Source organism: Sphaeramia orbicularis, chromosome 1, assembly GCF_902148855.1.
Source record: "Sphaeramia orbicularis chromosome 1, fSphaOr1.1, whole genome shotgun sequence".
In the NCBI taxonomy this organism is placed as follows: Eukaryota; Metazoa; Chordata; class Actinopteri; order Kurtiformes; family Apogonidae; genus Sphaeramia; species Sphaeramia orbicularis.
Genome location: NC_043957.1, coordinates 14,290,935 through 14,306,669, shown reverse-complemented (window position 1 = coordinate 14,306,669; position 15,735 = coordinate 14,290,935). Strand labels below are relative to the sequence as shown.

At 44.0% G+C, this 15,735-nt stretch overlaps 2 protein-coding genes across 4 annotated transcripts in view; one reads left to right on the top strand and one right to left on the bottom strand.

The window, feature by feature from the left end:
* Positions 1-1,677, top strand: part of capn2l (calpain 2, (m/II) large subunit, like) — a 37,906-nt gene extending 36,229 nt beyond the window's left edge. For both annotated transcript variants that reach the window (XM_030152877.1, XM_030152794.1), the window contains exons 20-21: positions 442-500; positions 1,243-1,677. In XM_030152877.1, coding sequence (XP_030008737.1) covers positions 442-500; positions 1,243-1,266 — 83 coding nt within the window. In that variant the 3' untranslated portion in view covers positions 1,267-1,677. The remainder of the gene's footprint in view (positions 1-441; positions 501-1,242) is intronic.
* A 72-nt stretch (positions 1,678-1,749) lies between these two features.
* Positions 1,750-13,994, bottom strand: aars2 (alanyl-tRNA synthetase 2, mitochondrial (putative)). 2 transcript variants are annotated; one of them, XM_030152478.1, is made up of 22 exons: positions 13,706-13,994; positions 10,404-10,592; positions 10,173-10,318; positions 8,913-9,104; positions 8,651-8,795; positions 8,422-8,567; positions 8,197-8,305; positions 8,026-8,064; positions 7,828-7,942; positions 7,509-7,636; positions 5,602-5,740; positions 4,635-4,804; positions 4,395-4,508; positions 4,088-4,228; positions 3,719-3,856; positions 3,535-3,638; positions 3,255-3,363; positions 2,955-3,080; positions 2,766-2,876; positions 2,456-2,539; positions 2,257-2,370; positions 1,750-2,086 (listed from the first exon to the last, which is right to left on the bottom strand). In XM_030152478.1, exons 1-22 carry the CDS (start codon positions 13,919-13,921, stop codon positions 1,913-1,915), a joined length of 2,949 nt encoding a protein of 982 aa, XP_030008338.1. In that variant the 5' UTR covers positions 13,922-13,994; the 3' UTR covers positions 1,750-1,912. The 2 variants fall into 2 exon arrangements, with proteins under 2 accessions (XP_030008338.1, XP_030008418.1); XM_030152558.1 differs by lacking the exons at positions 1,750-2,086; positions 2,257-2,370 and having other exon boundaries at positions 2,511-2,585.
* Between the last annotated feature and the right edge of the window lie 1,741 nt (positions 13,995-15,735).

The window sequence follows — 15,735 nt, the reverse complement described above, 5'->3', positions numbered from 1 at the left end:
GGAGAAAGCATACATAAGTGGATTGTAAAACCAGCCACTGACAATTGGCCTTTCATGGAGATGACCTTGTGTTTAAAAACCCTGGTATTTCTGTACCAGCCAGACATCAGAGAGCAAGACTCTGGAAGTGCAGCCTGTTGTTTCACTATATCTTTACATACGTAAAAATATACTTGCTTTAACCCCGATTCAGTGACTTTTGTGTTTTTGCTTCAAATTGTGTCCAGAATACTAGAAAACTTCCATGACAAAAGAATTACATATTTACAAAGAAGGAAACAATCAGAGGTCACTTCCTGTTGAGGCCTGAACCCAGAATGGGACTAATCTACTTCACAAGATACATTTATGCACAGGTTTATCTTAAATTCTGATCAGGTCCGTATTCAACTGTCCAGAACTAACCCAGATGTAATGGTGTCATCTGCTTTATGTCCACAGATACTTTCAACAGTCTGGACAAAGACAACTCGGGAACCATTGAGCTCAACATATGTGAGGTACCAACAGAATACATCTGCCCAAAAACATAACAAAACAGAGTAGAAATGTCTGGTTTCTGAGAAATCAAGGGGAATAATCCTATCTGGTCCAATCTTTGGTAGAATAATCTCTTTCCTCATCAGATGTTGTATCTGATATTGATCTAGAGTTAAACAGTTACAAGTTAATTGTTTTTTATACCTCTGCCCACCCCAGAGGCGGTATATATAGATATACCAGGAATTCCATCCTATCCTTTTGTCTGTCCATCTCATTTCTCTGACACTATTCACCCAATTCTTTTCAAATTCCACACCCATTCTTTACATGTGCCTTTCTCCTGGGTAGGCAGGGTATCAAGTGAGCAAGAGGGGCAAAGTGTTATGTGACCAGGCAGGGGTATTAGTAAGCTCTACTTACTTTTTCACTTGTTTTAATATATATCAGCAGATTAATAAGACATTACTTTAACAGTAAAACCACTTGGACATGTTTTACATGACCTGGAATCAACTAATTGAAATAACTGGGTTTTCATTGGAATTAAAACAACACAGGGTTTAGTTCAGTGTAAACCACTCTAAATACAACATGAGTAGTAGGTACCAGTCCTGCAGGGTGATTAAGACATCAGCTTCTGATGTTTTACAAAGACACAGATCAGAGGAAAAATGTAATCTAAAAAGATGCCGTTTTAAACAAATAATGGATTAGCTTTATGCATGAAGGATCTGACTCTTTATTTTTGTTTCTTTCCAGTGGCTGAATGCGTCTCTACTCTGAGGACCTGGACCTGAAACTGTTTATTCTGGTTATTGTGTTTCATTAATGAGGGGATGGGGGTCATTGTTATGCAACATGTGATGTGATGTCATACAGACATATATATAATCAGAGATATCATACAGACTTGTATAGAATCAGATTGGTGGTTGTGATTCGCCAACATGTCGACTATTTTGGACCAGACTGAAAAGAACACATCATCGAGTCACTGAGGTTCACATTAATCAGCTGGTTTCTGTCCTGTTTATGGTCCACATTACACTGTTTTTTATTCACATGATTAAAATAAATTTGAAAATTAAAATTAAAATCCCTAATTTCAACTCTGACAAATTGAAGCTGTTTATTGCGTGTGATTCAGAAATGCCGAAACGTTGACAAGTTATGGCAACAGTCTGTATGTCCTGCTGTGATTGGTCCATTTACCTGGTGTCTCTGGTTCATTAGTTCAGAGTTTAAACAATTATTATCAGTAATAAGTCTGACTCAGAGTTTTTATTTCTTTTAAAACAAAGAAAATATACAAAATTATCATCAGTCCAATGAGACAGAGCCAACCACTTGTTTTGGGCAGGGCCTCCACACTCATGTAATCAAACCCCACCCACTTGTCTCAGTCTGCTCTGATTGGCTCTGTTAGATGTCATCGCTGTATTTTCTGGACAGCAAATTGCTCTGCCCACCTCAACACCTCTATGATGTTGTCACTGCTTCCTGTTCCCTGGGCAACCACTGCATTACCACCAGCTCCACCCCCAAGGTGCTGACAGACAGCCACCGCCCAATCAGAGGCCAGAAGGGAAGAGGAGGCAGAGCCCTAAGGAGAATTGAATTCAAGGTGTTAATGTTAAATTAACCAAAGGATGAAAATAATAATCTCTGAATTGCCATCAATAAAAACAGAATGAGCCCCACTCTCTCCAATGAGACTGGTAGATCTGTCCTAACCTCATCCCCTTCTGATGTGACTAAGCGGTACAGTCTTACCTTGGGAACCTGGCAGGCACACAGAACTTTCCCAGAATGCACCTGGTGAGCAAGCAGCATCACCACAGCATTGGGTGCTGCAGTGCTGAGCTGGTTCACCGTCTTCATAACTACCTGAAGGAACAGGACAACAGGCGAGTCATCTGACAGAAATGTCCAATCACAGTGACTCACCTGGTCCTGGACCTGGTTCACTCACCGACAGAGAGTCCGTATCCACAGAATCCACTAGAATATCCTTCTTTCCATGTTTCTGCAACAGAGCCTCAGCTTTCACTGCCGCCTGAGAACAACATCATGGGAAACGTAGTCCCTTCATGTCAGACAAACTGTTGATCAGTGAATGAACTGATCAGAATTTAGTCCATTTGGATGGGATGTACAAATCTCAGGTCAGGTGATCTGAATGCTGGGTGGTGTACTGATTTTTCTCCTGATGTTCAGACTGAGATGTACTATGTTAGCTTTATTTGGATTTCTAGCTCCACCCAGTCCCAGCTGAGTCTCACCTCTCTGACTTCCAGTTTCCTCACAGTGGTGTTAGTAGTCCTCTGCAACACTTTGAGCTGGTTCTGTAAGTCTCTGCGCTGCCACTGAGGGATGGGTGTGTTGTCCACAGCCTGTCAGGCACAACTCGGGTCACACACACGGTAAAATAAGGGACTACTTGCCAGCTGCACTGCGTCATGGATACTCACATCAGACAGGATGCCGACTTCTTTGGCCAGACAGTGGGCAGAAACCAGAGAGGAAGGAGTGGAGCCTGCAAGTCTGGCTGACAGAGAATCCACATCCTGAGCCACAGCCTGACCCAACTCCCGAGCCTACAAAAAGAACCCAGGGCAAAAACTGTCACTAAAACTAAGAATAAACTGACACTTCTGAAGACTCAATACAGATTTAAAGTCAGAACTAATAATAAAAAAAATTAAACAAGACTCAGTAAAATATAAAGTTATGAGTTCACAGTTAAAGAAGCAGAGCAACATTAAACCGACCCGAGTCGCATCTCGGCCTGTCACCGCAACGATGCGACTGATCCCTCTGACCATCTGTCGCTCAGAGACAATGACCAGGTCCTGGATGAAGCCAGTTTGCAGCAGGTGACTGAAAACAAACAAACAAAACACTCATCCCTGTGGGTGGCCACATAGTGAAAACATTGAGTACTGTTTCAGAAACCTGGTTCAGGTCTGATTCTGGTTTAAAGAGGAAATGTCAGATACATCATGCGAACATCTGTACACGCGACAACATAAATGCCGTGCTGAGCCTCACGTTCCACAGCAGAGCTCCACAGAAGTCTGTTTGTCTGTCTGGTCATTCAGCAGCTCGGAGACCGGGATGCCGACAGACACAACCCGAACCGGATCAGGATAAACCTGGGTCAGGAACAGACAGACATTTTATATCAGTAAATGTAACATGAAGATGCAGACCATGGTGACACATCTGGTCTCACCTCATCCACCGTCCTCAGTCCTGAGATGGTCTTCGCACTGAGCAGAGGAAGCTCCTCACTGTAGACCCTCTGATTGGCTGAGATAACGTCCATCACACAACTCTCCACCTGCTGGAGCTGTGACACACTCAGGGAAACCTGAGGAAACAAGAACACAGTCAGTCCACCTTAAAGGAGAGCCTAAACACAGTCAGTTTGTCATTAAAAAAAAAAAAAGAAAGACCAAACACAGTCAGTCCGTGTTAAACAGAAAAGAAAAAAAACAGAACACAGTCAGTCAACCTTAAAGAAAAGACCACAAAGTCAGGCATTCCAGACTGGCAGTAAGGGCACCGATTGCCTGGTCAGTCTGCATTCTGATCGGCTGACCTTGGTGGTGAAGTCAAATCGAAGCCGTTCTGCTGACACATGGGATCCTCTCTGTTGAATCGATGGACCTAAAACCTTCCTGAGAGCGAAGTTCAGGACGTGTGTGGCAGTGTGTTTCACCATACAGGACAGTCTATTCACCTGGAGGAGAGACAGGTAGGTCAAGTGACCAGAACAGGAGAGTCCAGGACAGGTCCAGACCGGGGTTATCAGAGTTCATGAACCTTAAACTAAAACTAATTATCTTGAACAAAACCCAAACTACTCCTAAAACAAGCTGGAGGTTTCAGTCCTGGTTGGCTGATACCTGGTCCAGGTGTAGCTCCACCTGGTCTCCAGTCTTCAGGCATTCAGATGTAGTCACATGATGGACCACATAGCCCCCCACCTGCTCAACAGCGTCCACTGGGTACACGACATCCTGACGGACAGAAACACACTGTTACTTCTCAAGGATGCTGGACTTCACCCTGACTCAGTGTGGCTTGTGCAGGTTCTGTTGGTCCACATGCTGGGACCGGTCTATGTGATATGTTCAGACCCTAACCTTTGACCCGTTCCTGGTGAAGTAGCCCTGGTCATGTGACTGTCCCCCCTGTTCAGCATAGAAGCAGGTTCTGTCCAGGATGACAGCACAGCGCTGACCCTCGCTGACCTCTGACCTCAGACTGTGACCATCGTACAGAGCCAGAATAACAGCACAGCATGCTGGGAAAACTGACACACAAACAGAGTCAGGAATAATAACAAACTCACATGCAACGTGTCACAACCTCAACATGTCCTTGTGTGACGTTTGGTGCCCTCTAGTGGCAGATTTTACAGTGTTCATCTCCTCAATGTGGTCGTTTATGGTCGTTTGTATCATTTATAACTGGACAAGAATGTTTAACCTGAACCACCACTCAGGGCACAGAGTCATTCATCTACTTCAGTCTCTGACTCATGAGGAGTATGTGGTGCATTCATGTGCTGCATGTAAACTCACCAACATACATGCTGCATTCACTTTGACTTTGACTTTATCTGTCATCCCAGATTTTACATCAAAAATGAAAATTTGATGCAGCTGGATCAGCAGCAATAATTACAAACAGGCACTATATATACAGGATAATACAAGATAGAACATGTAATGTGCTTAAAATTGAACCATTTAGATGTTTTTATTTCCTTTTCCATTTTTAATTTGTAGGTTTTCATCTTTTCATCCTTTGTTCTTTCAAGATTTTCATAATTCTAAGTAAAAAAACACTTTTATTCTTTCATTGGATTGCATTAAAATTGTATCACATTGTCTTCAGTTTTATCTACTAAGCTCTAATCATTCTCCAGGTGTATCACTGCAGACTGAGGGAATCGTGTTCTGAAGACGTTAATTGGCCCAAACCCTAACACAGACTTTACTGATGCAAACTCTGTCTGGTTTGTTATTATGGGATGTATAAATAATCTGGATGCACTTTAGGTGATCATGTTAATGACAAACAGCATCTGAGACAGATATGAGGTACCATATCGGTCCCGGTCCAGGCTGTACTGGTACTTAAGGCTGTCGTTGGTGTGAGGAACCCCAAGACGCTGCAGCTCAGACAGACTGAGGATGTCCAGACTCAGTTGAGACTGAGGACCAGACTGAGACTCAGAGACCACCTGAGGATGACACAGACCGGCCCATCAGGATCTGAACACGTTAAGACCACAGACCTGGACCACATCTTCTGCCTCATGACTCTGGTAATAGGTTCACAATCAATGGATAAAAACACACATTCAACATTAACATCAGGTTAAAAGATGACCACGGTTTAAAACATGTTATAAACAGAAAGCATGAATCATGAAACTGTTCTATGTCATGCAGAATGTGTATCACAGCCCTGCACGGAACCACATCTGTCACAGCAAAAGTATTTAGTAGATACACTAAACTAAATTGCTGTGACTGAAGACAATTACAGATGACTGGAGTCTGTTACTCATTTCATTTTAGGGTTTTTATTTAATTAAATAAATGTAATTAGTATTTAAAAACCTGTCTGTTCCACTTTAAAGGGGTCATATTTTGCTAAACCCACTTTTATTAGTCTTTGGTACATTTATTTGTGCATTTGGGGACCCTAATAGTTAAAGAACTTTGAATTTGAACCCTCCAGGTACTGCAAACCTATCTTTATATTCATTTTGGCAAAAGTTGAGTGGATCTCTACAACCTGTTTTAATTCCTGCTTAATTTGCTACGTTTTATAACTAGCTACATCACAACATTTGCACATATAAGGTCAAGACTTCCAATGAACATTTCTCAGAGTACGCCATAATTGTTTTTCATCAGCAGCGGTTGTAAGCTCCTGTCTTATAGCATCAGCTTCCAGCTAATATTAAAGAGGCCGACACAGTCTCTACATTTAAGATCAAACTGAAAACATTCCTCTTTGAAAAGGCTTATGGTCAGGCTAGTTAAAAACAGACTGAACCCAATAGTTCAGTCTAAGCTGCCCTAGGAGCAATAATGCTGGGGGAAGTACAGGGCACTGAGTCCTGTCACCTGTTTCTGGTACTACGGACCACTTTTGTCTGTACTTATAATTTCCAATATATAATTTACTTAGTCTGTTCATCGCCCCTTTTCCCTGCTCCCCTCTAGGGGAGTGGCTACTGTTTCAGTTGGAAACACAGGACCTGAGGTGACTCATCTGTGCCCTGTCCTGACCTATGACCCCAGACCTCCTCCCCACCCTCACCCGTCTGGATGAACCTCCTCGCCCTCACCTGTCTCATCTGATTAGATGGACCCCCTCATGTGCCCCCACCCTACTGCATCTTTACAGACTGGAACTACATCCACAAATGGATGCCCGTCAGTTCTGGTCACATCTATAGCCTGTCCGTCCATGGGAGTGGATCTCTCCTTCACTGTGGTTCTCTGCGAGGTTTCTTTTTGACTGTTGTTTGTTTTCATATCCAACTACTTCTGTAAAGCCGTGTGAGGCAACCTTGTTGTGATATAGGGCTCTATAAATAAAACTGAATTGAAATTGTAATCCATACTGAAAATATGTCCAAACTTTGAGCCGATTACCTAAAATGTTCAGCTGTTAGTTGTATTAATGAACTCAAGTGGCTGAATGAGAGAGCCGCACAGCCAACAACCTAGACGGGGTGGGGCGTGAAGTATCTCATTTGCATTTAAAGGGACAGCGCTCAAAACGACCTTTCTGGTGTCATTACTCAGAAATAGGGTTGAAAACGGGCCTGTGAAGTTGAATTAATGAAAAATTCAGACCCAAGCATAGCATTTACAGTTTATGTAGACCACAGGGAAATGTTTTAAAATGCATAATTCCATTTAAAAAAAGCAAAATATCACTCCTTTAAAACCAGAACATGTCACAGTTCTACCTTAACAGTTTCCCCTGACCTTGTGGTTCTCTGAGATTAGCCGGTCCAGCTCCTCCCGGTCCACCCGGACTCCTCTCTCCTCCAGCACCAGGTCCACCAGGTCCAGGGGGAACCCCAGGTCTCTGTGCAGAGACCAAGCCACAGACGCTGCACAGACATAAATAATACATTACCCATGAGCCATAGCACAGGAGAGGCTTTCAGACCATTTCACAATGAGTCGACAATAGCTGCAGTTTTGTGAGAAGGTGGCTCAGAGACGCACATGACAACCTTTGATTTTTAATCACAGGAACTTGGGGCTGATGGGAAATGTAGTGTTTCAAAGAGGAACTGACCAGGGAAGAGTCCATGTTTGTTCTCCATCCTGTTCAGTGTACGGTGGATCAGACGGCTGCCCTGCTGCAGAGACGACAGGAACTGAGCCTCGTTCTCATTGATCACATCCATGATCTGAAAAAACGCCGGCTGTCAATCAGAACGCTAACTGTCAATCAAAATGCTGACTGTCAATCAGAGAACCAGCTGACACTCACCCGGTCCTTCTCACTGTGCAGCTCTGGATATACATCGCCCTGTGGAGACACAAATACAATCAGTATTTCAGCATTCACCCCAGATGGAACATGAAGCCCAAGTCCTGGATGATCTGTGATCCCCATGTGATGCTGAGAGCTATCAGAAGTATTGTGGGAAATTTATTTTACCAGAATGTGTGTGACAGTGGGGACAAGTCCAGCCAGAGACCCCTGAGGAGCCTGAAGGACCTCGACACAGAATCGCAAAGCTCGACGCAAGATCCTTCGCAATACCAACCTGGAACACAAACACTAATTGATTGAATTCAACAAGTAACTGGATATCCATTGGCCCATCCCGACGGCCAATTGGACGCCCTTCAGTCCATCCTAACAGCTTTGTCGCCAACTTACTCAGCTCCTGACATTCCTGGATGGATTCCATCAGCGATGCAGACCGACAGCGTTCGAATGTGATCTGCCACCACTCTGTAGGCCATGTCCACCTTCTCCTGGTCTGAGGAGCCTTTCCTGCCTCCATAAATGTCCACACAGGACACCTAAACACCATGACCACATCTCCCATGAGTCCAGGAACATGTGAACACAAGGTGGTGTAAAGTCTGTGAGCAGGTCCATTTACCTGATGGATATGGTCCAGTAGAGGTGTGAACAGGTCCGTGTCGTAGTTGGAGGTTTTGTTTTGGAGGATTCTCACCAGACGTTCCAGTCCCATCCCAGTGTCCACACTACACTGAGGTAGAGGACGCAGACTCCCGTCCAACTCCCTGAAGTCACACAGACCACATCTGATGAGATCTAATGCTGAGACAGACCTGAGCATTCAGGTCTGTATCTGTGAGACAGGTCCATGTGTAGATTAGGTCCACAGGACCAGGCCATACCTGTTGTACTGCATGAAGACCAGGTTCCAGATCTCCACCAGGTCTGGTGTGTCATTGTTGACCAGCGCTGCGCCATCTCGTCCTCCTACGTGGTCATAATGAATCTCAGTGCAAGGTCCACATGGACCTGAGTCCCCCATCTCCCAGAAGTTCTCCTTCAGACCAAACGGCAGGATGCGATTGGCCTGGACCCTGAGGTTAGAGGTCAGAGAGATCACATGATTAGAACATCTAACTGAGACCACACCCCCTCACTGTGATTGGGTGCAAAGCCTGATCATGAGGTCCACCTGTACGGTCTTCACCAGGGTCACATGAGTCCAGTATTGATAAGTTCCACAGGAACTATGAGAAACAATGAACATAAACAAATGGACCTGAATAAACCAACAGGGACACATAGGAAGGGATCCAGAGGAACATACAGCCAGGGGTCATAAGGGGGAGGTAAAGTGGTGATAACTTGAAGGGCTCATGACTGACAGGGGCCCTAGAACACAGTAGAACACTGCTTATGTTTTTATGAAAATTACAAACCTATGACCATGTTTGCTTCACAAGGTCCAAATACACACATTCGTTTTTTGCATTAGCTTCGCACCTCCCCCCACCACCACACACACACACACACACCCTCACACACACGCATACACACACACACACACACACACACACACACACACACACACACTTGTTTAAGACATGGTTCAGTTCAGGTGTTGGAGACAGACTGGAAAAGCACAGAACCAGAGGACGGACATGACACAGGTTCTATCAGGTTGGTGTTTTATCTGTGAATTAAGTGAACTGAGTCCTAATAAACCAATCGACTGGGGTGAGTTCTGTTACATCAGAAATGTGTCTGATAAGGAAATGTATGAGTTACACATTATTTATAATAATCCATGATTACAATATTCCACGATGATCCATGGATAAAAACCATCCAACCTCCAGGGCTCACTGGACAGTTCTGTGATGATCTGGAAGACAGTGCCACCAACAAGAATACATATGAAGATGAAGAAACACCGGAGAGAAAAGGCCAGTGAAGTGAAATTTACTTTCATTCAAAATGTATAACTAGATTTTATTTGTATCAGTGTAAGAAAAAATATTATTAAACTGTAACCGACTGTAACCTGCACCAAAGTGAAGAATCTACTATAATCTGAATATCAACTCTTGGCGAATATTGACCCTGGTGCCCTGCCAGGACCCCTGGGCCGCTGAATAAAGACTAAGGTGGATCTGACACACCCGATCTCCAACCAGATCTGCCGAGTCTCATCATCAGGAGGTAAACCAAATGCTGCATCGCCGCCGAAGTACGACACATACAGTCTGTCAACAGGTAACCCATAATGTTCTGTGAGGAGGCTCCACGCCATCTGACATGCCTCCTCCTGTAGAGACAGGAAGCAGACAATAAGAACCCACTGACCCTCAGACCCTACAACAGCCTTAGAAGGACTGGACCAAGACTCAGACCTTGAAATAGTCTCCAAAGGACCAGCTGCCCATCATCTCGAAGAAGGTGTGGTGATAAACATCTCGTCCAACGTCATCCAGGTCATTGTGCTTCCCTCCAGCTCTGACACATTTCTGACTGTTCGCCACTCGTCTGTAGGACGCCATGGGACTACGAGGGTCCACCGTGCCCAGGAGGATTGGCTTGAACTGGAACACAAACACATACCATTTAGCAACCAGGACCCAGGACCTGGTCTCGATCTCTGGAGACGAGGATGAGGCATGAGGCCAGTCCTGAAGGACCACAATTGGCAGCTCCTCATATGTCCACTAAAGGTCTTCATAGACCCCCATGGTGAAGGAGAACCAAATCTGTTCACATCCTGGATCACTAAACAGTCTCTGTAGATCCAGGTTTTTCCAGGTCCAGGAACCAGTGCTAAAACATGTTTTAACATCTGACTTTGAATTTATTTGTGTTTTTTTTTTTGTTTTTTTTTTTCTTTTTATGGGCTCAGCTGGCTGACAGGCAGCTGTCTGTACCGATAAGGCAGCAGCTGACATCAACTGTACTCCCAGTCATCATTGCCCATTTTTCTGACACCTTTGCTTGTGTATCCTCTTTTATTTGGACATTTTACCAGGGAGTATCTCGCACTACTTTTTTTTTTTTTTTTTTCTACTTGTCTTGTCCAGTGTCCTAACAGCAGAATGGTAGTCTGGTTCCTCCAGGTACTGAGCAAATTTGCTTTGCCAAGGGTAACTTCATAAAGTATATGAAGCTCCCTTTGATATTCTACTGTGTTTATTATGAGTTTTGTCGAACCACATTTCGATGCCGGACCTGACATGGGGGGTGGGGGGGTAGAAGAAGGGGAGAGAACAAGAGAGAAGAAGGTGGCGAAGACCCTCGCAAGAAAGTATCAACAATACAAACAGCAACAACCATGGAGACAATTATAATGGTAACAATAACTACAACCAGAACTGAGTAAACTGGGCAGAAGAGAGAGAAAAAAACCCCCCAAAACAAACAAAACTACAAAAAAAACCGAACAAAAACAAAACACAACAATGAAATACATAAGACCTATGAAATGAAAAATATAAGAAAGCATGAACAAAATATCGTATACCACGTTCGCACAAATAATACCTATAACAAATAATACCAGTAACAAATCCACACAACATCAGCTGTTCACATTAATCTGCTGCGACAAAGTGAACAAGGCTAACAGACTGAGGTGAAGAACACAGGCATGCAACCGCAACCGCACTCCCTCCAAGGATCAGGGACCGACCAAGAGGGCCCCAAGGCCCGGTCATCCAGCAGACACCACAGGGAGGGGGGATCCAGCCTGCCCCCCGCCCCCCGAGAGGCAACAGTGTGCCCGCCCGGAAGATGGTCGAGGGAGGCCCCCGCCAGAGGCCCCACAGCAGCCGAACACAGGCCCCAGGGGGCCAGGGACGCCAGCCTCCACCCCCCCGCTGGGGGCCAGCCACCCAGGGGCAGGCAAGGCGCTGGTCCCCGAGCCCCACGAGCCCAGGAGCCACCCGTCTCCCCGGGCAGGGGTCCCAACCAGCACACCGGGCGGCCAGGCCAGCCCAGACCGCCACCCGCTGCAGGCCAGTGCGCATCCCAATGCCACAGCCAAGCGCCCTGGGGGCCCAGAGGCCCACCTCCCCATCCCACCAAGCCCAAACCCCACACACCCCCCAGTCCCCCACTCACCCATACAAGCATATGCACACACACCCACTGACTCCCAGACATACACACCACCCATCCCACATGTTCGACCATTCTCACACACACACACACACACACACACACACACACACACACACACACACACACACACACACCCTATTTGCGTTCAATGGAGCCTAAAATAAAGCTGCTGAATTTAATTGTTCTGGCCCATGTGATCCACCAGAGACCTTCAGAAGACCAGACCCAGTGAAGACCAGGCCACATGTCAACCTTACATCAGACACTGGGTTAATGAAGTCATTACATTGTTCAGAGGAGTGAGATGTTTTGAACGTCCAATTCCACAGAAGATCCACTGTTAAGGACTTTCATACGTTAAAGCATTGATGATTAAAAAAAAAAAAAAAAAAAACACACAAAAAAAAAAAAACAGCGGTTCTGTTTGTTCTTCATATCACTTGAACGTTGAAATATATCAAATCTGTCAGTTCCAGCATCACCTTCTCCTGGATATTAAAAACTACCAAGACCAGACCAGGACCAGAAACCGACCAGAACTTGGACCAGACCAGGTCCAGAAACAGACCAACACCAGAAAAAGGACCAGGACTCTGACCCGTAGAAACCCATGTTCAATGTAAGATTTAAAAATACTAACTTATCTCAGTTTCTGTCGCTGTTCACATTTCCTTTCTTTACATTTTAATGTTTTTATTTTGACAACTCTGATCTTGACTAGTTTTACTTTTCATATTTTAATTTCATTTTGTTTTATGTGCCTGTGACTGATCAGGATCAGGGTAAGGGTTAAGGCAGTGGTTCTCAATATTTTTCTGTCAGGCCCCCCCTTTGGAGGACGAAAAATCTCTAGTCCCCCTCAACCCCAACAACATTGTAACAGTGGTGCATTTGCAACTTTTATTGACAGAAACATCAATACTGTAACAATACTTTTAGCTTTTCCTTCAATTATTTGTTGCGCAAATTAAAAGTAACGTAGATTTTTGTGTGAATAGTATAAATAAACTCAACCAGACTGCTCCCTGTGACAATATTTTTCCAAATAAAAATAAGAAATGCGCAATTATCTATGATCTATCTATGACAATACAGTTTTGTTTTGTTTTTTTAGAACAACAAACAAATTTTGGTAACAAAGACAAACATTTTAACAATATCAGTGGGTCAATGAGCCCGTTTACATTGCATCTCACATCTCAGAACATTAAAGTGCAAACTGTACAAACTGTGCAAAAACACAAACTTCGCACATTTGACTTTTCCAGTCCAGTCCTTGTCCATGCTCTAAACCTAAACTCTTTGTCTAGTCTAGTGACAGATTACCATGGCAGTAGATTTGTTTCTTGTACGTCCCTAAAATGAGTCCAGGGCGCTCCAACGCTAAAACATTAGTTCCACCTGCTACATGTAACCTGACAAAAAACACCATGGAGTGATCCCATCCCCCCGCCCCCCGGCAGGCCTTCGCGCCCCCCTAGGGGACCCGCCCCACAGTTTGAGAAACACTGGGTTAAGGTAACCTTGGTTTGACATTATTTGATCTTACTTCTTTGGTCCTAGTCCCGATCCGGATCACACTGACCTGGTTCATGCCAGCGTTGACGAACAGCAGGCTGGGGTCTCCTCGGGGTCGAACCGGGGCGGACGGGACCAGCAGGTGTCCTCTGTCCCTGAAGAAGTTCAGGAAGGTGTTCCGGATCCGGGCTGCGGTTCGGTCGGGTGGGAGGCCGGAGCACGATCTGACCAAGCCGGACCGGAACCATGGCGGCCGGTGGAGGACTGTGAGGAGCCGGATCATCAGGCAGAAGACAACCCACTGAGAAACCCACAATCAAAATACGTATCAGAATCGTACATGAGTACCGGTTAGAGCTGCGTCTGCGCGCTGCCTCTTCTTCTTTGGTTTTGATTGGCGGTCGGCACTCGACTTAACATACGCATTACCGCCAACTACCGGACTGGAGTGTGGTACAGTAGATTAGGAGGGACTAGATAGATAGATAGATAGATAGATAGATAGATAGATAGATAGATAGATAGATAGATGATAAGAAGTAAATAAGAATACTGATAATAATAATAAAATGATAATGATATAACTAAAATAGACAAATTTATGCACACACACACACACACACACACACATCCCCTCATACATACCTAACAACAAAATCAATAAATACATTAAATTCTCTCTATTAACCCTGTGTCCTTCAGGAACCTAATTACTTCATTAGCCCCTGTCCTTTCTGCATCTCCCAGTATGTTACCAATTGTCAAAATTAATTTTAATTTTTCAAGAAATGTTTGCCTCTCCTCATAGGCCCAACAGTCTAGCAACACATGTTGAACAGTTTCAGAGACACCACATTGGATACATATCCCGGTTTGACGCCTCCTTATTTTTGAAGCGTGCTGTTGAGTCCAGTATGACCTATTTTGAGACCAGTAATCACTGTCTCTTCTCTGCGGTTCCTGCCCAACCTTCTTCCACATCCAACAAATCTTTCAATGTCATGATCTTTCCACTAAACCCCAATATTCCTGCCATGGAATATTTATGTACAGTTTCTGTTTTGAGCAATTGTTTGGCAAAAATATCTACATCCAGCCCTTACCTCTTAGGTTCTTCCAAAAAGAAAATTAAGCACCCAGTTATATCATTTGCCGCCGATCCCTAATTTATTAAGTTTGATAAGCAATCCTTCTTTCCACAACATATTGTATGCTTTTTCCACATCAAAAGACTGAAACCACCAACCAATGTTGTCCTGCACTGTCCAGCTTCTATTGTAACATTTTCCAAACTGTGTATTTTGACTATTGTCTCTTCCAGAAGTTCTGCTTTTTCTCTATTACTGATTGCTGTTCTGTCAACACTAATTAACACAGGTATTATTAAATTACTCCTAATTCCATTCATCTTCCTAATCATTCCCCATAAGTCTGACAGCAGAGTTTCTCTCCCTATTGTGTCACAATACTACCTCCAATATGTGCGTTTAGTCGATCTGATAATCCTCCTTACGTCTGCCTGTGATCTTTTTTTTTTTGTACTGAATCAGTTTGTCCTGAATGCCCTGTTCCTCTTTTTAATTGCTTGTCTGCAGTTTTCATCCCACCATGGTACATTTTCTCCTTCTACCTCCCACACTTTTTGGTATTAACTCCATTGCTGATTGCATTATAACTTTCACTACTGTTTTATTTAATTGTTCTCCATCTGATATATCTTCATTCTTTAAGCGTCTCAAATCCTTCTTTGACGCACTGCTGCTCTCCTTCGGTGACAAAAGACCAAAAGCAGCAGCACCTTCTGCTGTTGGAGCTCTAGACTGTTCTATAAAGAATATGGTGCATTTTCATCAAAGGAACAACTAAAAAATGAACTGAACTGAGTCCAGAACCTACGACCCCATCCTTGATTTGGTCCTGGTCTTCGTCCGACCTCTTATTTTTTCTGCTTCATTTTCGGGTTTTTTTTTTATTTTTTAATTTTTTTCATTGGTGAGTGAATTCAATATTTCTTTCTTTCTTTCTTTCTTTCTTTCTTTCTTTCTTTTTAATAATAAATGAACAGGATCAGTTAAAAAAAAAATTCTGCTAATTTCC